The sequence below is a fragment of the Ixodes scapularis genome, unplaced genomic scaffold (genome assembly GCF_016920785.2).
Source record: "Ixodes scapularis isolate PalLabHiFi unplaced genomic scaffold, ASM1692078v2 PGA_scaffold5__190_contigs__length_132052651, whole genome shotgun sequence".
NCBI classification, from domain to species: domain Eukaryota; kingdom Metazoa; phylum Arthropoda; class Arachnida; order Ixodida; family Ixodidae; genus Ixodes; species Ixodes scapularis.
The window spans coordinates 97440003-97462173 of NW_024609880.1; the positions used below are offsets into that span (position 1 = coordinate 97440003).

The 22171-nt window shown below is 46.8% G+C and overlaps 1 protein-coding gene across 1 annotated transcript in view; it reads left to right on the forward strand.

The window, feature by feature from the left end:
• Window positions 1-22171, forward strand: part of LOC8040172 (calcitonin gene-related peptide type 1 receptor) — a 100383-nt gene that overhangs the window by 19009 nt on the left and 59203 nt on the right. The window contains exon 2 of the mRNA XM_040500166.2: window positions 14999-15128. Within this exon, the coding sequence (XP_040356100.1) occupies window positions 14999-15128 (130 nt within the window). The remainder of the gene's footprint in view (window positions 1-14998; window positions 15129-22171) is intronic.

Consider the following 22171-nt stretch of genomic DNA (forward strand, 5'->3'; position numbering starts at 1 on the left):
ATTTGGTCATGTTAAATTTGTATCACAAAATAATCTTTTGTCTACTCTGAAGAAATGCTGGGAGGAATATTCCGCTCTCACCGGAAACGCGAGCAAACGGCGCACCGCTCCGTTTGTTCTGGGGGCGACTTTCCCGTAGTTTTTCAAACTCTCGCTACTTCTCGCTCGGTCAGTGCAAGAGGGAACCATTAATCATAATGTAACACCTGAGAGTGCGTTGCAATAAAGCTAAGAAGCTTTTTTAAGTCAAAGAAATGAATAACAGAGGAGAATTTCTCAATGTTTTGAGATGCTCTCCTCTGTTGTCTTTTACTTTGACTTGAAAGTTCCTTAATTTTTCCGCACCACAGTCCCAGGTGCCACATTATGATTAATTAGCACCAGTTCGCCTGCACACTCACTGTTTTTGTTTGTTTTTCTCGTTAAGGAGAGGACACTCATCTATGAGAGGATTGCTTCCGGAAGCTATGGGGCTAACGTCATGCTCTCTCCTTGTACAACCCCCTTGGGTGCAACAAACCACTGAGAGCGGCGCCAAGTTCACTAGTCGGAGGGACATGTGAATTCGGCGGCTTCTCTGAAAATAGCTACCTTGCGGCCACTTGACTTTATCCAATATTCGCCGCCATTTCGGAAGTAAGGGGTGCACCCCCGATAACACCCCTGGGGCAACGCATACCAGTTAAAAATCACTGTATAGGGGAATGAAAAAGTATCATGAAAGATCGTTAAAAAGTGCTTGTACTTTACTTTGAAATTGTCATCTATTTACAGTACTTTACTTCAAGTAGTACGCTGCACCCAGTGTAGTTACTTACTTCAAGTACATCACATCTAATGTGCTTTGCATTTTATTTGAAGCACCTTTTAAGTGTGCTTTACCCAACACTGCCAATGCATATTCCGTAGTGTCATAATTTTTTTATCTAAAAACTAGATTTAAAAATAAAGTAGTTGTATTATTCCACTTTACATTCTTTTTTTATTACGGCTTACCTTAACTTTAAATTTTGTATTTAATAATTGCTTATTTGGGATTATTTATTTAGTTTTTCCTAATTTAAGCTTACCTTTTTATTTCCCGGCCCTCGGGACACCAACAAAACCCTGATCGGCCCCTTAGCGAAAACGTTTCGAGGCCTCTGTTTAATAAATCTTTCGAGCCCTTATCGCCACGGCAAAAATTGCCGGGACGCTGAACCGTGGACGAAGGCTGTGTCTGATATTTCCCCAAAGAAAGCCAGTGCGCATGTTCAAAACGCGTACCAAAGCCAAGCAAACAAAATCGGACAGCGCGTCCAAGACGATTGTTTGAATGGTCAGTTCTGCCTTTATTCACTAGAGTTTACTTTTCTGCACGGTGGTCAAATTCGGTCGCAATATGCGAATTTACTGATTCAATGTTCACAAATTCGCACGTTATCTCCAACATTTTGTTTTTACTTTCTTGCTTCTATTCGTTAATCGAGTTCATAGGTATGCGTACAACTTGACGCCTACGTATGGTTCTTGATATGCAGTAAGCAAAACTAAATGGAGACGTTTTCTTAATTTCCAGTGGCAAATGGTCCCCCTCTAAGCTCTTGCCGGGAAAAAGGGTCGTCTCAAATTGAAACGTGTTATCCTCCCCCCCCCCCCCCCTCTCTTCCCCCAAAGAAAAGAAATGAAAGTAGAACTTGAATTCAAACACCAACAGGAAGAGATGACCCGCACATTAATCAAGTAAAGGGGCAGGAGGGTTCTCTCTTCGCAAAGACCTCCATAGGGTTCACGTCTTTTTTCAGACGGCCGTGGGTTGCGCAAAACCCGTTTTTCCTTTTCGCAGTTGGGCTTCTTTGGAGTTTTGACGGGATTTCATTCTCCCGAAAGGTGTTCCATAATCCCCTCCTCCTCAGTTCTGGAGTCGAAACCTACATCGGCTTACTTCTTGAACTCGCTGCTCGTTAGATTTGGATTATCCAGGCTTCCGCGTTGTCCGGTTTCTGATGCCTTTTCGGCACCACTCTCAAAGCCAATCGTGACAGCGTCAATACCCCAAATAAAAGTGCTAAAAAAAAAAGAGAGAGAGAAAAAAAAAAAGAAACGTCTAGAACACTTTAAAATATGCGGAAAAGTACGGATAAAAAACAAATTTATCTACAAACGTGACAGCCTTGAGCCTCGGTCACTCCCAATCTCCAACTTGACACGTGTCTTAAAAATAGCGGGATTTTTTGTTACAAGTGTTAGAAGATCAAGAAAACTTCAAACTCCATAAAGATAAAAAAAAAAATCGCCGCCAAAAAGAAGCAATATTTGCTTACATTTTTTTTCTTTTTTCAGGAAAAAGAAAAGGTGGGGGGGAAGGAGGAGCAAGGCTTAACTTGGGTTGAAAGAAAAGGGGTTCTTAGACTCTGGGAAGGCGCGCTGTTCTGTTGATGCGAGACAAAACAATGCAACAAAAAAAAAAATTAAAAACACCCGCGAGCACAAAACATCCGATCCGGAGCGCGGCAGAAGAGCTGTAGAGGACCGGTGTGCCGGTCAGAGATAATGCGTCCGCGGACGTGCTCTCGGTCCACAGCGCGCTTCGGTAGTGCTTCCTTCCAGCGCCCAAACTGTCCGTATGAAACGGGACCTTTTTCATCCTCCTTTCTTTCCTTGTGTTTGTCCTTGCTGTACTTAATTCTCTGGATCCCCGCTGCTCCTCTGGACGTCGCGGAATTGATAGTGCTTTCACTCGACGGCGGCGCGGATGCTGGTCTTAGGAGCTGACGTGTTGTTCTTACGCCAGCGACAACGCAGAACTGGGCTGAACGTGGGGGTTGGGGGGGGGGGGGGGGGGGGGGAGGGGGGGGGGAAGGGGGGAAGGGAGGCTGGCTAACGCTTTCCACGCGTGTCATCGTAGCTTCCTGCGTAGCTAAAAGCAGGCAACTAGTGCGGGTGCAACGTTACGGACCCGGAAGGGGCCTGATGAATGCGCCATACACGATACCGCTCCTGATCGAACATGATACTGGGGCGCATTACAATCGTGTAGTTAAGGACACCTACCGGCAAAGTGCTCTGCAAAACGATGCCTGCAACTCGTTTTCTCTTCTTCTGTCTTCTTTTCTTTGTTGTTGTAATGTTTGACGTTACAAGACGCGTGCCGGTATCGAGTTCTTCCTATCACCATGATGGGTAGACTTGGCCCGCCGTTGGAGTCACGAAATGGGCTACAATACAATTACGGCATCAACCGATATCAGCACCGAAGACGAATCACTTTCTGACGTCACGGAACTGCGGTGGCACTGCTGTCGGCACTGCGCATGCGCAGAAGCTGCACTTAACGCGAATCTTGTATCTGCGCACGTGAAGTGCCCAGAAACCTCGGTGTTGGCAAACGCGGTCTCGTTTGTGAACAGTTTGTTGGTGTATAGAGGTATCATATAGGTAAGCTCGCTTAGACTCTAGGCCAGTGGTTCTCAGCCATGGATGTGTCGGGGACCCCTTGCGGACCGCTGGCAGTGATGGGGGACCCCTTCCAGCGGGAGGGGGGGGGGGGGGGGGGGGGACGTTAGTAAGTTAACACGTCTGGACCATGAAACAGGTGCCTTTTATTGCTACGTAGCAGAAAAACATAAAACAAAGGTGCCACATCACTTCATTCTGGTCAGTTCATCAATACGTGGCGGCACACTCGCGCTTCAAACTACAAAAAACGTGCCAACTAAAAAATATATATATATTTCTTGTTGAGGGCCTCGCGGACCCCCTGGAGTCCGCGGACCCCCCCTATTTGGGAACCACTGCTCTAGGTGATAGACGTCCCCATGTCTTCGTATTAATGGTTGAATCATCATAAATAGTAAAATTAGATACGGAGGTTGTTGTTTATCGCCATAATAACAAAAGCCGGGGACTCCGGGATACATGGAAAAAACGACAAGCACGCACAGACAGGCTGTGTGTGTGTGTGTGTGTGTGTGTGTGTGTGTGTGTGTGTGTGTGTGTGTGTGTGTGTGTGTGTGTGTGTGTGTTCCTTCGCCTCAATTTTTCTTCATGATGAATAGTCACCAGATAGTTTGTTGCTTAGGCGTTGTTATGTTGTCTTTATTTTTTGTTTCGTGACTCGTTAAGGGTCCTTTTAAGCCTGGAGGGCCCGTAACGAAGACGCGTTCATTACGCAATGTCCACGCTTGCGCGCTTTGGGCCCCTGCGCTTTGGGCGTGCCCGAATGAACGCGCCACTTCCTGAATAATTGCGCGCCGTGAAATGTGGGGTACGGAATTGACACGGCGCGTTGATAAACACTCCAAGGGCGCCAATCGCCGACGTCCCTTACTTTACTTTTATTTTTGAACAGTCTAGAACATCGTTCTGCCTGTTCCTCTCTCTCTCTCTTTTCGTTTATTCTTTCTTGTTTACTGTTTTTCTTTCTCGCACTCACGTTCCCTCTCACTCGTAAAGCGTACATGATAGCGCTAAAAATAAACTGAGGATGTCCGCCAGCGAGGAGCTTGATACTAATGGCACCGAGCTTTAATTGCTCGCACGTGCGTCATTGTGTTCTCTTAAATGGCTCGTTAAAATGAAGACCGCTTTCAACTAGATAGCTGAACGCTTCTTTTCTTTTTCTAAAGAACAAGGCACCTTTGTATGCTATCCGAACTAAGTGGACGCCTTAAAAGGGTGCTGTTTGAGCATAGAAAGAGTTACCCTGAGAAGCGAGCGTCGGAAGTATAAATGTACAGACTTCTCCTGGGAACGATCTCTTACTCAAGTGCTGTATTACTTCAACTGCATTTTGTCCATTTTGTCCTCCGCCCTCCTCTAGTCAAAAAGTATATATAATTTTATTTTAATACGGACATCTCCCCCAGAGGCATTATAGTATGGTAAGCACATACACAAAAAGTAAACTGCACATTACAACCGAATACGAAATAACCAATATATTAAATACAACAATGTTAGAATTAATATGATTAAAATATTGAAAAGCAAATTTTACATATACTTTCGGCCTTTATCAAAAACAAGTCAGTCAATTTTACTACAACAATGTCATTACATGGCTAACGAGTTACAGTCATTTACAGACCGCGAATAAAACATTAACGTCTAAACAGATAGTTATGACCAAAAGATATAATGCGCCAAAAAAACACGGACCGAGACACGAAGAAAACAACGACACAGGGCGCACTCTCAATTGAAGTTTATTCGAAAAAGTACGCACTATTATTCCCAACGGGAACGCACAGTCATCAATCAATCTCTGCCCAGCTCGCGTTTTTAATACTCATACTTGTCCGTAGATAGGGCCAAAGACGTTTCGCTGACGCACTTGTTTCCCCTAGCCCTACTCCCAAAAGCTTCTTGTGGTACGCGTGACACCTTGTTTTTGTATTTTGCCAAAAGTTTTGTGCTGTTGAATGGCGGGGTGCAAGAGCATCTGCTGCAATGAACGGCGAGATGCCCTGACGGTGTCGTCCTAGTGGAAGCTGCGTGGTCGCGGGCCCGACCATTAACACTTCTGCCTGTTTGCCCTACCTACACGTCATCGGAATCTCCTACACGACGCCAGTCGTGCAATATGTGCACTTGTTCCTGTGTTTAGTGCTGCACGGGTCTATGATCGGCTGGGGATTATAGACCCGTGCAATTCGCGACTCCAATTAACTATAGGTGGCGCCACTCATTTTCCAAAATGGCGGTTATAGTGAGGGTCGGAGATGCGTGCCGCTGTTGAGCCTGTCTAGAGTACTGGCTTTACTGAGCGACACAAATTATTTCTGGTAATACGAGGAAGCTAGGGTGTTATGGGCGCAGGTCACCTCTTTACCCTGAAATCAAGAACGGTGTTTAGCTTAATATATACGCGAGGATGGGCGTTTTAATTCTGGAGCGAAACCCAAACCAACCCCTTTTTTGGATTTAATTTTAAACTGCGGGCCTTTTTATGGGTTTTCGGGTATTTAGATAATTAATTGGTTGAACAGGAATAAGAGATCAATTCCAATTTTTACAAATGTCCACAAAACATGTTAATTAATAAACGCTGTTCTCACTGCAACAACCCAAAGACGGAATCCGAGTCAGACAACTGAAGTGTGTGCGTGTGTTTTTTTTTTTATAGCAACGCGTGACGCATAGGACTTTATATTACATCCAGTGTTTGACTGTTTGTTTATCTTGATAACGATGTCAGAGTTCTTCATATGCTAAAAAGAAAACAAAATCATACCTTTCTCTATAGACTAATACGGTCAAATGGCGTATTTTCGTAATCTTGGCGTAAATTGGGGGCATACATTGCCGCGATTGGTATTAATAATAATATTAAAATTCAGCTATTGTAATACGTAATTTTTCAAGCGTTGCTTATGATCTAATTTCAAACGCGCGAACAAATATGACAACCGAAAGTGTGCTAATTATCAACACTGGTGCCAATTGCAAAATTTTAAATATCAATTAATAAAATAAAGCTAGTCTGAAGTCAATGAAAACATTCTAGCTAAAGTGAGAAATCCATGTAAAATTACATTAATTGTGGTTAAAGTATATTTTTTGTATCAAAGTCGCCACTTTTTACAATCAACAAAACGTAAGTCGCCGCCAGTATCCTTCCGGACCAAATGCCCACAAGATTTTAGAAAAGAATTATTAATTTTTTATAACATTTAGTTACTTTCATTTTTACGCTCCGTCAGTTTTTCCAATCTCAGAATTTCCAGTTCGAAGGAACACCTACTTGCTTGCACGACTGATTACTGCGGCACGTTTCGATGGCGTTGGAAGCCGGTGAAACAGTAGTGAGTTTTAGTAATGCGTATACGAGCGAACGCAACTGCTTTGTGTTTCCGTTAGCTTTGCGTGTTCCACACTGCGCGTGCGCGGAGCCCAAAATTGCGCTCTTGGATGGCGCATACCAACGAGGCGCACGCACAACGTGGGACTAGCAACTCTAACGCAAACGCACACGGCTTGCGTTTGCTTCTATGCGCAATACTAAAACCCTCCAGTAAGGTACAACCCCATACCAGCCGCAGCACTACGTTGGGACCGTGAAGAGTTTTATTTGCATTCGTAAATGACATTTCGCGAGCTATGATCTCGAGCAGTTCCGCCGTGCCCGCTGAGCAGGAGAATCGGGGGGACCCTCACTAGAGCGCTTCCCGTTTCCGCCGCGGGAGGGCGAGCGTCGAGCTGGAGACGCGAATACTATCACCACTCTTGTATGTTGAGAATGAATGTTACGTTTTCTGGTGAACCTCATGTAGATAAATTTAGATGTATTAAGGGCCATATGCCATTTGGAACAGCATGTAATCGTCCCATTTAAATCACTTTGAAGAGCACAAATATCGGCATCACAGGTGACATGTCTGTATAAAATGCAATTATCCACATATAATCTAATATTTCAAGAATTGTTTTCAACAATATCAATAATAAATATTAAAACAAAAGTGGCTCAAGTACCGACCCTTGCGTTACACCATATGTTACTTTTACATAAGATGATTGTGTGCCATAAATAGCCACGGATTGTCTTCTCGCACTCAAGTAATCGCCAATCCAAATATAAATAACGGCATCAATGTGAAGCTTCTTGAGTTCGGACATGAGTAGGGCGTAAGGAACCATGTAAAGGACTTTTTTAAAGTCTAGGAAAATGCAATCAACCAGTTTACTATTGTCGAAGAATTGTGCAATGTCATGATAACATTGAAGGAAATGAAGCGTTACAAGAGAAGCCAGAGCGAAGACCACGTTAAAACAAAGTAAAGAAATTAATTATGTTGAGTTGATTCATGATGTTGGTGTAAATTATGTGATCCAAGGCTTTGCATCACTCGTTGGTTAGAGAGACGGGCCTATATTCCTCAACCAGAGTTTTATGGTACGATTTATGGACATGGACAAAATTAGCTGATTTGCAATAAAATGGCAAAGAGCCACAATTTATAGATGTGAACTAAGTTACTGTAACATTTTATAAGCACATGATTTTAAAAGAGCGTTTGGAATACTATGGACTTGACGCAGAACCCTGCTTTAATTTAGTTGACAACTTAAAAATACTATGAGCATCAAAACAAATTTCAGGAATGTTATCGACAGGATGTTTAAAGTTCGCAGCTTTTAAACTCTGATCCCTTACAAGGTTCCTAACGACAATTTGAGACGGGATCCTCCTTGCGATTGGAGCGAATAAACTTCCAAACTTCTTTACGGGTTGTCAAAGCTTTAAATTCAAAGCTAAAAAGAGAATGTTTGTTTGGACAAGATTGCACACTTGACGGTGGCCCCTATCTCTTTGAGTTCGCCAAATTATCAAGTGTCATTACGTTTCCGGTATCGCTGTAAGGTATTGTCGGTAAGTGAAGCATGATATCATTTTACTCCCGTATAAACTATCACGATTGCGATCTACCCGATTGCAAGCAAGGCGACTGGCCGCGGCCATGTCTCTGCTCGTGCGGACTAAAGTCGCTGGATCCTGGAAAAGTAGCGCCATTACCTCCCCTGCCTCTTAGCCGGACACAAGCAAATACTAACATACAGACGACCAAAACCTCGGAAGGCGATTGGCTAATCGTTCTCCGTTGCCATGACAATCGCCATTTCGGTCCATTCCATTCTCCGAAGCTTCGAGAGGGTCGTTCTAATCCAGTTGCACCAAGACCACCATGGCGCATCATCGCACGGAAGGTGTTCCTCGCAATAATAAGCATCTTTCGCACTATGTATGCAAGCAACTTACTAATCATGCCATGGCTTTCACTACTTTTCAACATGCATAACCAACTTATAAAGCCCTAGTTTCACTTGAGTGATATGGACCCCATCGAAAATTACAGCCTCTTACGGTCTATCTAAAACTACTGCACAAAAGACACCATAAAAAGGGCAAGTTTATCAATTGCATACAGCCTCTTGGAAGTTGGTATTATATCAGTTATTAACTTGCCAACTTTTCGAGTTGTTTTTTTTTTTTTTTTTTTTTTTTGCGCACGTTATTGTGCAGTATATTGAGATCGACCATAAGAGGGCGTAACTTTTGAAAGAGTACTCTTGGTTGGTTGGTTGGTTGGTTGGTTGGTTGGTTGGTTGTATTGTTTGCCAGACGTGACATTTGCCTCACTCACGATGGGCACGTTTCACGGGCCTGGGTTATTGTAGGTTGATGAGGGTGAATGCGGGGAAAGGGAAGGGTAAATATGGTGATGAAGGGGTCCGGGGATGACGAGGGAAGCGTTAGCAAAATAATGACTGAACACGTTTCGCGGGCGAAAATAATTTAAAAAAAAAAAAGGATTAGCGCCGTTAAGACGAACTGTGACAAATGTTTAAACAATGCTGTACACGACAGAACCCCACAGCGCGCACCAGCAAGCACAAAATAAATAATGAGAGTACTTATATCGACCTAACTATACTTCATTTAACCCCACGTGCGAGCGAAGGCAAAGCTGGAAGCGCGAGCACGAAAGCTCCGCGCGCTCAGGCTTTGCTCGAGCACGCGAGCTGGGGAGAAGCGCTAAAAGCGCTGGTCTCGCGCTCTCAGCCCCGGCCCCGCCCGCAGATAAGGCGAAACGAAGTATAGACTACCGTTCTAAAGTTTCTTACACGTCACAGTCAGAGTCTTGAAAGTAGTTCGCACGCGCCCAAAAGACAAAACACAAATTTTCTCAGCCGTATGCACGTGGACGTTCGTCCCTTCGGAAATAATGTAGCTTCGAGCGTGAAAGGAATGTCCAGCCCTCTCAGGCAGTTCAAGAATTCAATTCGTTCGGATGCGTAGTGTTCGCACTTAAAAAATATGTGTTCAATTGTCTCTTGTTGGTCACAGTGTTGGCAATTAGGGCTGGCCGCTTTTCCAATCCGGTACAAGTTAACGTTTGTATAAGCGGAATCTGATCTAAGACGGTGAAGAAGGGAAGCAAACTTGCGTGTTAAGCCCCGCGTACATGCCAGGGGAGGCGGGTCATGCGCTGCAATTCTTGAAACCGGATGTCTATGCTGTATCCAGGTTTGGATTGCTATTTTTGAGTCAGTCTGGGTCGGAAACTGTAAAGTAGCAGTAGGTAGGAGCAGAGCGTTGGAATCCAGTTGGTCCGCCTTTTCATTGCCAAGAATGCCGACATGTGAAGGTATCCATTGCACTCGAATGTTACAGCCTCGGAAAACAAGTAGACGCCCCAAGTTAAATATCTCACGAGTCATGTTGGCATTAACGCCTCTGCCGCTTCGAATGCTTCGCACTGCACACTGGGAGTCCGTTGCGAGCAGCCAGTTTTCTGGTGGCCTTTTCAAGATATAAAGAAAAGCTGCGTGAATTCCACAAAGCTCGGCCGTAGTCGATGAAACAGCGTGATCAAGCCGTCCTGACCAAGAATGGTGTTCTGATGGGATATGGTATGCCGCAGACGCGGAATCGTTAATAAGATTAACAGAGCCATCAGTGAATATGATCTTAAATGAAGCATGGCGGGACGCCAGGACGTCTTCCGTCAAGGCGCGGCTGACCAGCGAGGAATGCTGTGATTTTCCATGAAAGCCAGAGATGTCATCATATACGGTGAATGGATGCTCACTCCACGGTGAATCGGCTGGAGAACGCTGAACAGCTGGGCCCGTTTGCTCGAAGCGCTAACCGCGGCTAAAGTTAGCCGCAGTACCTAGGAGGGGGATTTTGAGATCACGTGACTGGCTCAGTAGGGATGCGGGGAAACATGGCGGTGCCCCAGTGAATGAGCGCCGCTCGCTTTAGAACTAATATGCCGTTGTAACTGCCATATCGGGCGCGTTAGTCAGCAATGAACGGTGCAGGAGGCTTTCGCTTTGCCTTACCTCACTTAAACCGCAAAGCATGGGCAATGGCATGGCCGCATTTTTTAGATAGTCTTTCGATTCTGGGCATTCCTAAGCCTAAATGAACGCGATAATTGTCGGCATGGCAACGTCTTTGGAAAGCGGATTGTTGATAGCCCACAAAAGCAGACAGCGTCCCGACAGACTTTTTTCTAAATTATCCAAGCATCGCTAGGAGTACGCTGGAAGTGTCATTCTACGGTCCACGCGCGCTGGCCTTCATCTTATAAAAGATTTCAAGTAAAAAATCATAATAAGGCTTTAACAAACGCGCGTGCAAGGCAAAATTTGTTTTATACTTTTTGCTTTAGAACGGTTACTACTGCAGACGCCAGCACGTGCGACGCGTGCAACTACAGTCGTAGCATGCACCTCGGTGCTTGGATAATTTAGAAAAAAAGGTCTGTTGGGACGCCGTCTGCTTTTCTGTGCTATCAACAATCCGCTTTCCAAAGACGTTGCTATGCCGACAATTATCGCGTTAATTTAGGCCTAGGAGTGCCCAGAATCGAAACACTATCTAAAAATTGCGGCGATGTCATTGCCCATGCTTTGTGGTTTAAGCGAGGTAAGGCAAAGCGAAAGCCTTCTGCACCATTCGTTGCTGACTAACGCGTCCGATATTGCAACCACAACGACATATTAGTTCCAAAGCGAGCGGCGCTCACTCACTGGGGCACCGCCATGTTTCCCCGATCCCTCCCGAGCCATTCACGTGATCTCAAAATCCCTCTCCTAGGTACTGCGGCTAACTTTAGCCGCGGTTAGTGCTTCGAGCAAACGGGCCCTGGTGTAGATCCGAGCGCCTCTATCAAAGTGTTGCAGTGTCTGCCTTAATGAGAACAATGCCGCCGTTGGATATCCTCGTAAAGAGAACCACCGCTGCTGGACTGGGCGAGTCGAACCAGATGGCGAAGAGCCCGTTCCTTAGCGTGCAAAGATACTGGCATTTCCTGGGCCTCAATCCACGTTGCCTCTATTCGAGAGTAAGGGGGGAGTCCTAGGGCCATCCTTAGCCCAGCGCGATGACGTCGTTCCAGCTGATCCCACAGAGAGCGAGTAGGGGGCAAGTACGGCGCGACATAAAGAATCCGAGACAGGTTCAGCGCTCGATGCACGTTAGTTAGGGCTCGAGGAGTTGGTCCCCAATCAAGGCCACGAAGCCTACGAATAAGAGAGGTTGTCATCGTGCTTTGCCGTACAAGAGTAGTTACGTGGCGACGAAAGCAGAGCCGCGAGTCGAGATCAACGCCCAGATAACGGTAGTTTCGCACACGTGGCAATCGGATCCCAAATAAAGTTAAACGTGGAAACCCGTGGCGAAGAGGACGGCGGGAACATGCGAGCACAGCCGTCTTTTCTGCCGAGATGGAGAGGCCGAGGTCTTCCGGCATGTTTGCAAATCGTGTAAGGCAGGTTTGCATAAAAGGGCGAAGTATACGGCGATCGGAATGGGAAGCCCACAAACAAATGTCGTCAGCATAAATTATCATACCACTAGGATGAGGTGATGAGTCCATGCATAGTGGTAGCGTTGCCATTACGACGTTGAAGAGTGTCGGGCTTAGACAGCTACCTTGAGGTAGCCCCCGCAGCAGTGGGCGAACAGCACCTTGAAACGTTCCCAGGCGGATACTGATAGTCCTGCCGTTCAGGAAGTCTTCGAAATATCTTAACATCCTTCCCGTTACGCCAAGATGTCTCAAGCACGCAAGAACATCATGGGGAACAGAGTCAAATGCGCGTTCCACGTCTAAAAATACTGCCAAGCCTGTATGTCCCTGGGAACGGGCGTCTTCCAATGCTGACGTGAGAGTCGCAATGCAGTCAGCGTTGCAACGTTCGCTTCTGAATCCTGCGAGCTCAGGGGGAAGAGCTTCAGTATCGTCGAGGAACCACTGAAGGCGTGTAAGGACCAGGCGCTCTAAAAGCTTGCCAACGCATGATGTCAAAGATATCGGGCGATAGGATGACAACTCCGAGGAGGGCTTGCCGCGCTTTAAAAGGGGTGTTATCAATGCGTGTTTCCATTCTTGAGGGATCACACCCGAAGACCAAACTGAATTTAAACGTTCGAGTAAGGAGCTGCGTGACTGTTAGCTGAGATTTCGTAATGCTTGATATGTTATGTGATCAGGCCCGGGAGCACTGTGACGCTTGCATCTTCGAAGAGCAGCTCCCAGTTCTGACATGGTGAGGGGGTGGTCCAGATTCTGCGGACTTCGCGATGGGCCAGTCAGCGATAGGGGCCGCGATGACCTTACAGGAAGAGTACTCTTAAACGCGTGCGGCATGTACGCAAAGGTATCTCTGGCAGTCTTCAAATAAATCATGCTTCTCCGCGAGCTCTGACGGGTTGCAAGCCTGCTAAAGGTGCCTTGAGGTTGGTTGGTGTCGGTCGCTCCTGCTTGCGAAGCCGATGCTACGAGCAGAAGCGTGTAGTCTTCAACGGCACATTCATTTCCGAAGCGCGAGTGCATAGCATACCTTCCCAAAGCGTTGCGCTCGCTCTTGTAGCTTTTCCTACTCTCGCACTTATGGTGAAACAAAGAGTAGGACGTACAAGAACAAGAACTATCTAAAAGCTATGTCTTTCCTGCGCGCTTGTTTTACCAGTAAGCGAGGTGTTCACAGGAACAGAAAAGCGGTGGAGGGGGAACGGTACTGTACTGTACGGTACGGTAAACAAACGTGTTGACATACCGCAGCTTGACAGCACGCAGATAAAAAAGAATCTAGGATCACTACCTCGAGCTCAACTCTCGCTTGCCGATTTCGCTGTAGATGGGCTTTGCACTGGATGTCCTGGTTTCTCGCAGCTGCAACGCAGTCAAACGCAGTCAAACGCAACTGTGCGTTGGGGCCTTTACCTTACCGCGCGATGCGCTTCAACGCCCCAGGTTGGAAGCCGTACCGCTCTAGGCTGACTGCCCCACTTCTGCAAAAACACAAGCATCTTGAGAACGACTATCCTACCGCACTCACAGCCAATATGGCAACACCTGCTCTCTCTTTTTTTTTTTTGACAGTTGTGTGTTTGTATTTTTTACCCGCGTGTATCCCACCATAGTTAACCGTATTAACAATGTAAGACGCAAAGGTAGTCGGAGCTGCTAGAAAAATCTTAAAAGAGGCTTAGATTCTTCGACAATTCGCTAAGAAGCTTAACCCTAAAGAAGCTAAGTTTTCCCTACGTTGAATCGCAGGGGACTACGAGCCATCGGAGCCAATCAAACGCTGAATGAGTGTCGTCTGACCTTTTTTTGAGCGCAGCGGCGCGCGGGGCATGATGTCAAGTGATACGCCCAAACGCATGTGTTGGTTTAGCTTAGATGACTCCCAGCGCCTGGTGCGGCTTAAAGATGGTGCACACACTTGCGTGAGTCCGACCCAGTGCGCGAGTTGCTATGACAACAGAGGCGTCGGCTCCAACAAAACGTGGTAAAAACAGCTTTTGTTGGAGTCGACGCAGCTGTTGCCATAACAACCCGTACGTTCGCAAACCGTTAAGCCTGGTTCAGACAGTTGCATTTGACTGCGTTTGACTGCGTTGCGGCAGCGAGAAACCAGGACATTCCTGCTGCTTATGTCCCGTGCCAAGATCATTCCTTGAATTGAATTCCACGCTTCATACGAAGTACGGATGTGCCGGTGACTCACTTTCGGTTCTCGACGCAACGCAGTCAAACGCACTCAAACGCTAGTGTCTGAACCGGCCTTTACAGTTGCACTCGGTCAGACGCGACGCAAGTGTGTGAATCGCTCTTTATCACAATTTTGCATAAGGTAAAACGGAGCATAGCGAAATGTGGCTGCCATCCTGAGTTCTCCGTGAAATCAACCCATTAACCGTATGTACTCGGGAAACTTGTAAACGCAAACAAAGACGGACACGTAGAAGGAGACGCGGACAAGCGCTTCGCGTCTGTGTCTGTTTGCGGTTACAAATTTCCTGAGCGTCATGCACCAACTATCTCAACAAGTTATCGTTAACCATAGAAGATCCTTGCGAAGACGGAGCCGTCGTCTGCAACGGTGTTACTGCAGCGCGAGAAACAATAGCCCTCTCTGTCTCTTTCAGTGTCGACAAAATGAGAGGACTCCCTGTAATGGTTGCCGTGGCGCTTGCGCCCCGGTTGTCTCGCAGGTGCTTGTGCCCTGCCTGGTGTGCTGGACGTCGGCGGAAGGCTCCCGGAGCGAGCGCGTGTTCGCCCAGCTCAAGGCTCTCCGGGAGTGCGAGCGCAGAGCCGTCTACGAGCCGGAGGAAAACGACACCGGTAGGCAGAAAACACCTTTCATTTTTTTATATACCAATCCACACTCTAGTAAAAAAAGAAATTAAGGCCCGTTCACACTCTTGCGACTGCTTGCGACCTCTTAAACCTCGGTTCCTTAAAACTTCTTAAACCAGAGAACACACTGGCGCCATCTATTGGGAAGCAGTGTAAACTCGGCGGTCCGGCATATTTTTTTTTATTTCTCGCGCAATATCCTTTCTTTTTTGGCTCGAAAAACTTTTGTCAATGTTATAAACGAGCCTTTCTATGGATATTACGCACATTTGACCTCGGAAGTCCCGCAAAACCTTCGCTTTTGTGAAATGCAGTTCTAGGGTCACCGCGTAGATGGCGCCACAATGTCAGTGTGTTCCCTCATTCTAGAAACATTTAAGAAGTTGTAAGATATCTCGTCTCTCTCAGTCGTACTCGGTCGCAAGAGTGTGAACGGGCCTTTAGTTGCTTTCTGAAAGAACTGCGCAAGCCGCTTCGCTGCAGGCATAATATGTATCCCGTCCCGCTTATATTCTTTGCCAGCTTCAAAAAATTCGGCTGGGGCTACACTTCGTTTCGCCTTACGTCCGGCCGCAGTGGACACAATGAGCCATCTCAGCCAATCGCCCCCTCTCCCTGGACACGTGACACTCACATGGCCCTTGGATTGGCTCGGATGGCGGCTAGCATCCGCATGCGTTCGGATCGTAGGCGGAGGGCAAGCCCGCTTCTTGCGCAGGGGGTTGCAGTGACGTCAGAGATACGCAGAGCTCTGATTGGCTCTCATTGAAGGATAGTGGGTAGACCTCAAAGCAAGTTGCCTTGAGGTCTACCCACTATCCTTATTTCAGAACCAATCGGAGCACGGCACTCTGACGTCAGCATAACCCCTGCAAAAGAAGCAGACGAACTTGCACTCTGCACAGGGTGAAACGGATTGTAGCCCCGAACATCTCATTATCTCACAGCAGCCAATCGGATTGCGGCGTCCGTTAATAAGAACACCGAAGAACGAATCAGAAAACGAAAAGCTTGATTGGCCACGCCCCACGTTTCTTCGGCTGTCAGTGACTGCAGTCAGAGCGTCCGACTCAAGAGGGAGCTCGTAGTTGAGCCAATAAAGGAGGGAAATGGGGTCGTATAGCTAATCTAAGAAGGTGCCGTATTTATCCGAAATTGAGTCGACCTCTTTGTAAACAATGCCTGTGCATGTTCTGCAACGCTCAAGAAGAGCCAATCATTGCGATTTACGGGAGAGACCTGGTGAATGACGAGGCACCGATAACGTCCAAACGCAGAAAGATCTGCAAGGGCCGCATTTTTTTTTTTTTTTTTTCATGTTAAGCGTAATTTTTGGTTTTTCGCCATTCGCCGGTTCCTTTCGCCAGTCCTAATGATTGGTCTCCGTGGGTTCTGTTGGAAAGTACACGCTAAGGCTTGTTCATAAAAAGGTCGGCCTATACTATTTTCGAATAAATGCGGTATTTAAGTCTTGGGTACGAAAAGCTATCATTTAAAATAGTTTCTCAGAAATATCTATTGCCGAACGCTCATTCTCCACCCAAATGTAGCACTAAAAGTTCGAACCGAATGCAAAATTTTTAGCAAAAACCGATATCTTATTTAAACGTCGTAAGTAATGTTCTGAAAATATCACTGTGAAAATGGCGCCCATTTTCGTCCGTTATCGGTCTCTGACGCCATAGAGCTCAATGTATTTGAGAGCTCCGTCGGCCGCCGTTTTCCCATTAAAATCTAAAAAAGAAATCACTCACAACTTTTGAATACGATAACGGTTAGTGCTGAAACTTTGGCATATAGTTTGGACCTCTAGGGCTACATTTGGGGGAGAATGAGCCTTCGGCAATGCACAGTTTATGTTTGCGGTGAAAAAAAAGAAAACATATAAATTGTGTGTGTGTGTGTGTGTGTGTGTGTGTGTGTGTGTGTGTGTGTGTGTGTGTGTGTGTGTGTGTGTGGGGGGGGGGGGGGGGGTCGGAGTGGGGACTTCCTGTGAATTTTATTATCATTATTCCTGGAACTCTCATAATCTTAAGTGATCTCCAAAGAGGAAATATTCAAAATAATGCATACAAATGAACAGTACTTGATCGAACTGAACAAAGTTTACGAAGCCGCCGAAAAATAAAATCCTTAGCGGCGCCAGGATTTGAACTCCGGGGCTTCTAATATCCGGTCTGGTGTGCAAACCCCTACACCACACCGCCTTTTTTTTTAATTTAAACATTGCATTTTTATGTACAAGGATTATAAAAAAAAGGCATTGGTTTTATTGAACACTAAGTTTTCAAACACTGCTCAAAAAAGCGTAGGACCAACGCACACGCCACAACCAGTTTCACTATTGAAACCCAGCCGCGCCTACTTAGCGGGGCTTTCAAAATGTCTGTTCCGCAACCTATCGTACATTAAAAACCAACACGCTCAACCATTTATATGGTAAGTCACCTTCGCCGCAACGCAGTTAACCTTCGCCTTTACAACTGTGTTTCTACAGTTGCCCAACATTCCAACCCTCGCTGTTCCGTAGCCTCTATGTAAGCGAGCTCACGTATATATATGAACCCGTCGATAAAGTGCCGCCATGCAGGTTTCGACCCTTCCGATACTTGGAGGTGCTTGGTCGTGGATCGACAAATAGAATAAAGGCCAAGAAGTGCCAACCCCTCCCATGCTCTGCTGTCGGGATGCTCTCCGAACTTTAATAACTTCGCGCTTTTCCAGCCGACGTACACGTCGACCTTCAGCACCTCTCGGAGCTTTGCCCAGAAAAGTGCGGCGTTTGTGCAATACAAAAAAAAAGTGTTGTAGCGTTTTGGGGGTCGGACATAGCACACAGTTCGTCGACCATGGGTCGTAACAACCCTTTTTAACGAGCCATGTCTTGACAAGGGATCACTTCAAAGTGAAAACGCAAAAAGAAATTTTTGATTGCCGTTCTGACCGGATATCTTCTCAAACGATGAAATACATCAGAGTCAACAGCACTCCCAGCAAAAACACGATACATTGGCGGCGGCGTTATTAGGTCAAGAGTATCCCAAAGCAGGGTTTCTCTTTTATCTTCTTCTCCGGTTCCTCCTGGAAAAGCGGGCTTCGAAAAACACCTTAGCCGCTGCTATTTCTCTATGGAGCCTCAAAATGCGCGACGGGTAGTCCCCAGCGTGTCCCTCGAATACGCTGTCGAGCCACTTGCTCAGACACCTTCCTCTTAGTTCTGTGAAAAAGGAGACAATAAAAAAATTTGTTTAAATCCTTTAAAAAAAACACAAAAAAAATGAAAGCCGTTTACAACTCCCTGTAACACCTAATTGGAGCGCAGCTCTTGAGGAGGAGGAGGGAAGGGTACTGAAGGTTACCTGTTCTCGGGGCGGGGGAGAGAGGGGGGGGTCGTGTGACCTTGCGGGGTCACGTGACCCCCCAGAAAAATTTTTTCGCTAGATTTAGCGGGGAATTTTTTCCGCTAGAATTAGCGGGGAAATTTTTCCGCTAGGTTTAACGGGAAAATTTTTCCCGCTAGATTTAGCGGAGAAATTTTTCCGCTAAATCTAGCGGGGAAATTTTTCCGCTAGATTTAGCGGGGAAATTTACCCATAATGCACCGCGCGGTTGTTACGCCAACGGCGACGCCGACGCCGCTCAAGCCGGAAACGGGCCCCTAAGAGCTGCGCTCTAAAACGTTGAACTTTCAATTTAAGCTCCACGTTTTTTTCTAGGTCCAGGCCACATATCTTGTGATTCAGAAATCGGTTGCTTTGCCTCATGCGTTCAAACCCCGAGCCCATACAAAAGTAGCGAAAAAACGACGCACTTCACAGTGTAACTTTAGGAACACAGCAACACTTGTGCCACATACTACACAGCAGAAAAGAACGCAGAGTTGCAAATAAAGAAAACGATTAGACAAGGACCTTTCTCGGGCATGCAAGTCTTCGATTTTTCCTCTTAGACGAGTAACGTCCGAACCACCGCATCCAGAACTCAGTTGCTCTGTGTCCAAGCTGACACCGAGATAGTTCGACACGCTCGCGGTCAAGGTGACTCCGAGGTAGCGCTGACTTTGAGTCCCAGTCTCCCAGTCAGGTGACCGCACCCGAGACATGCACCGCAGAAGTCTGTGATGTGCTGCATCACCGCGCGCTGTAGCGTTCTCGACGAGCACAGCACAGCCACACCGTCCCCGTGGGCGAGCATTTTCAGCGACGCCGACGACAGAGAAAGCCCCCGAATACTCTCTTCACCGATGATTGTCCTGCACTGGTTCGAGGTACAGCGCGAATAGCATCGGAGACGTCGGGCAGCCTTGCCGTCATGTTTCCGTTCACAACTCAGACGTGTCGTGATGTCGCGTTGGCACAGCTGCACGTATCGGAGATAAGGCGCACCGATTCTGCTCTCTTCTAAAAGCTGGAACAAAAGGAGTGGCTCACCCGGTCGAATGCTTTGTGAAGGTTGACTTGCAGAACTGCCAGAGAACAGTACCGCACCTGCGCAGCCTCGCACACGATGCGCACCGCGTGCAGGTTTGAGGTTATGCTTCGCCCATTGATGGCGTATGTTTAGTGGTCTCCAATGACATTCCGAAGGCCCCATACAAGTCGCTTTTCCAAGATCTTCGCGAGGATTTTATAGTCGGTCGTGAGAAGGCTTATAGGCCGAAAGTAGTCAACTTTCAGGGCTCCTTTGGGTTTTTCTTCGCGATGAGCACCGTGACCGCCTGACGCATTGAGGGCGGCATCAGTCTTTGCTCGAGTACGTCAGCAAAGACGTCTTTCAGAATTTGGTTCAGCTGTACTTCGAACGACTTGTAGAAGAGGCTGCCAAGTCCGTTTACTCATGTTGGCCTGTGTCGGGGCCAGATCTTTAATGGCATCCTACACCTCTATCGTCCAAATCTCCCGGTTCATCTGACAGCTTCAGAGATCTTGGGCAGCGCCTCTCCGGCGGTTCGACTGTCTTGGTCTTCCTTGGATTCGCCTACTTGCAGATTTGCAATATTCTTACGAGAGGCGTGCTGGCATTCCTTTGTTTTAAATATCTTGCACGGCTCTTTATCTCTTTCCAAAAACATTGTTCTGCATCGGATCATGGCGCCGCGGTATTCCTTCTCGAGGAGCGCGCCTTTGCAATCCCGGATTTCTTGTATACACATCCCAGCTTTCTTTGTTATAAGGATCTTCCGTGTCTTCGTAAGGAGGCGCTTCTCTGCTTTTGCGCTGGACGCTTTTTCTTGGCTGTACCTGAACACCGCGAGCTTGATCTCTTGCGTTAGCTCCTTCCAGGCGACTGCATTCATTGATACCTTTTCAGTCCTGCTGTCAACCAGTTCTTTGATCTGCATGCACAGCGGCTTGTCTTGCAGCAGATTTTCTTCCAGCTTCAATCCGCTCTATTATGTGGACTTCTCGGCCCCGAGCGTTACCGTGACCAGAGAGTGGTTCGAGAACACCAAGGGTAGGACTTCCAACGCAGGCGTCGTTGCTGAAAATTCTCACGAGAGGTTGATACGGTCTTATCGAGCGTGCCATGTTCCCTGCCAATGCGTGTACGTCGGGTCGGCTGCTTCCTCGCCATCTTTAGCATGCACCAGTTAGAAGTCGCGCAGCAGTTCGCGCAGTTCCGTCCGGCTGACGTCCGCTTTCAGCCACTCCGAGCAATCCCTCTCGGCCAGCACACAATTAAAATCGCCAGCGATAATTACTCGACAAGGTCTGTCGAGATAGTGGTGAAGATTCTTAAAAACGTCCCTTCGCTCAGTCGCGTCGTTAGGTGCATACGCAGATACGAGCTTGTGAAGCTGTCCACAGTGCAGCACTCCTACGGTCCACACCCGCCCGTTCCTGTCTCCCTTCCACTCGGAGCAGATTGCGATGCCCTTCCTCTTGCAAATCATTATCGCCTTTCCCCCGCTTTGCCTAACTGCTCTCGACAGGAAGATGACGAAGTGACGATCAAAAAAGCGCGTCATCTCCTCCACTTCGCTAAACCTAGCCGAAAACTTTCCCCACTAACTTTAGCGGACAATTTTCCCCGCTAAATTTAGCGGAAAAGTTTCATCGCTAAATCTAGCGGAAAAAATTATCTAGCGGAAAATTTTTCCCGCTCAATTTAGCGGGAAATTTTCTCCGCTAAGTTTAGCGGAAAGTTTTTCCCTCTATGGGGGCGAGCAGGAGAGAAGGAGGGGCATAGTCCCGTCTCCGTACCTTCCCCTCCTCCTCCTCAAGAGCTGCGTTCCAATTCGGCGCTACAGGGAGTTGTAAACGGCTTTCATTTTTTTAGGTTATGTTTTCTTGTTTTTCTTTTACCTGCAAGCAATATTATTTACGAAACGATTTTTTTAACACATTGTGTAAAAAAACAACGTATACAAACTAAAACTAAATCAACGAGCCCTACACTTTGTTCGTTCGTTCTAAGTGCTGGATGTCGTACACATCCCTCAGCGCGCATCTCAACTCCTCCTCTTATAAATTACACCCCATAAATAAACCGGAACGGGCATGGTAAACGAGTTTGCATAATCACGCCTAGCCCTAGCGTAGAAAGTTAACGAGAATGTGTGGCTCCTTGAAGAACGTTTAGTGAAACCGCATATACCAAAAAACAGATGACAAACTAAACGCGCGCCGTACAGCAAAAAAAAAAAAAAAAAGACAAATAATAATAATAAAGGAAATTGCTCGAGATTAGCATCTTCTCCATTAAAACTTCCGCTTGGCGCACAACACGCAATCTTGGAACTCCATAGCGCCCAGACACGATCACGCATCGCCAGACCCGCGCTTCTGGTTGACGTGGAATAATTAACTGCATTTCTAAAGGAAAAGTTTACGATAAAAGTTTATGGAGCGTCTCGCGTCGTTGTGGGTGTATATATGTCCTTGTTTTTCCGCGATTTTAACCTCCGACTTTTTATGTTGATTAATTAATTAATTTTTTTCATATAACGCCCGAACAACAACGCCTCGTCGCCGTCGGCTTCTCAGACGATGTCTTACACGTCATTACCGGTGACTATGAGAGCGGTT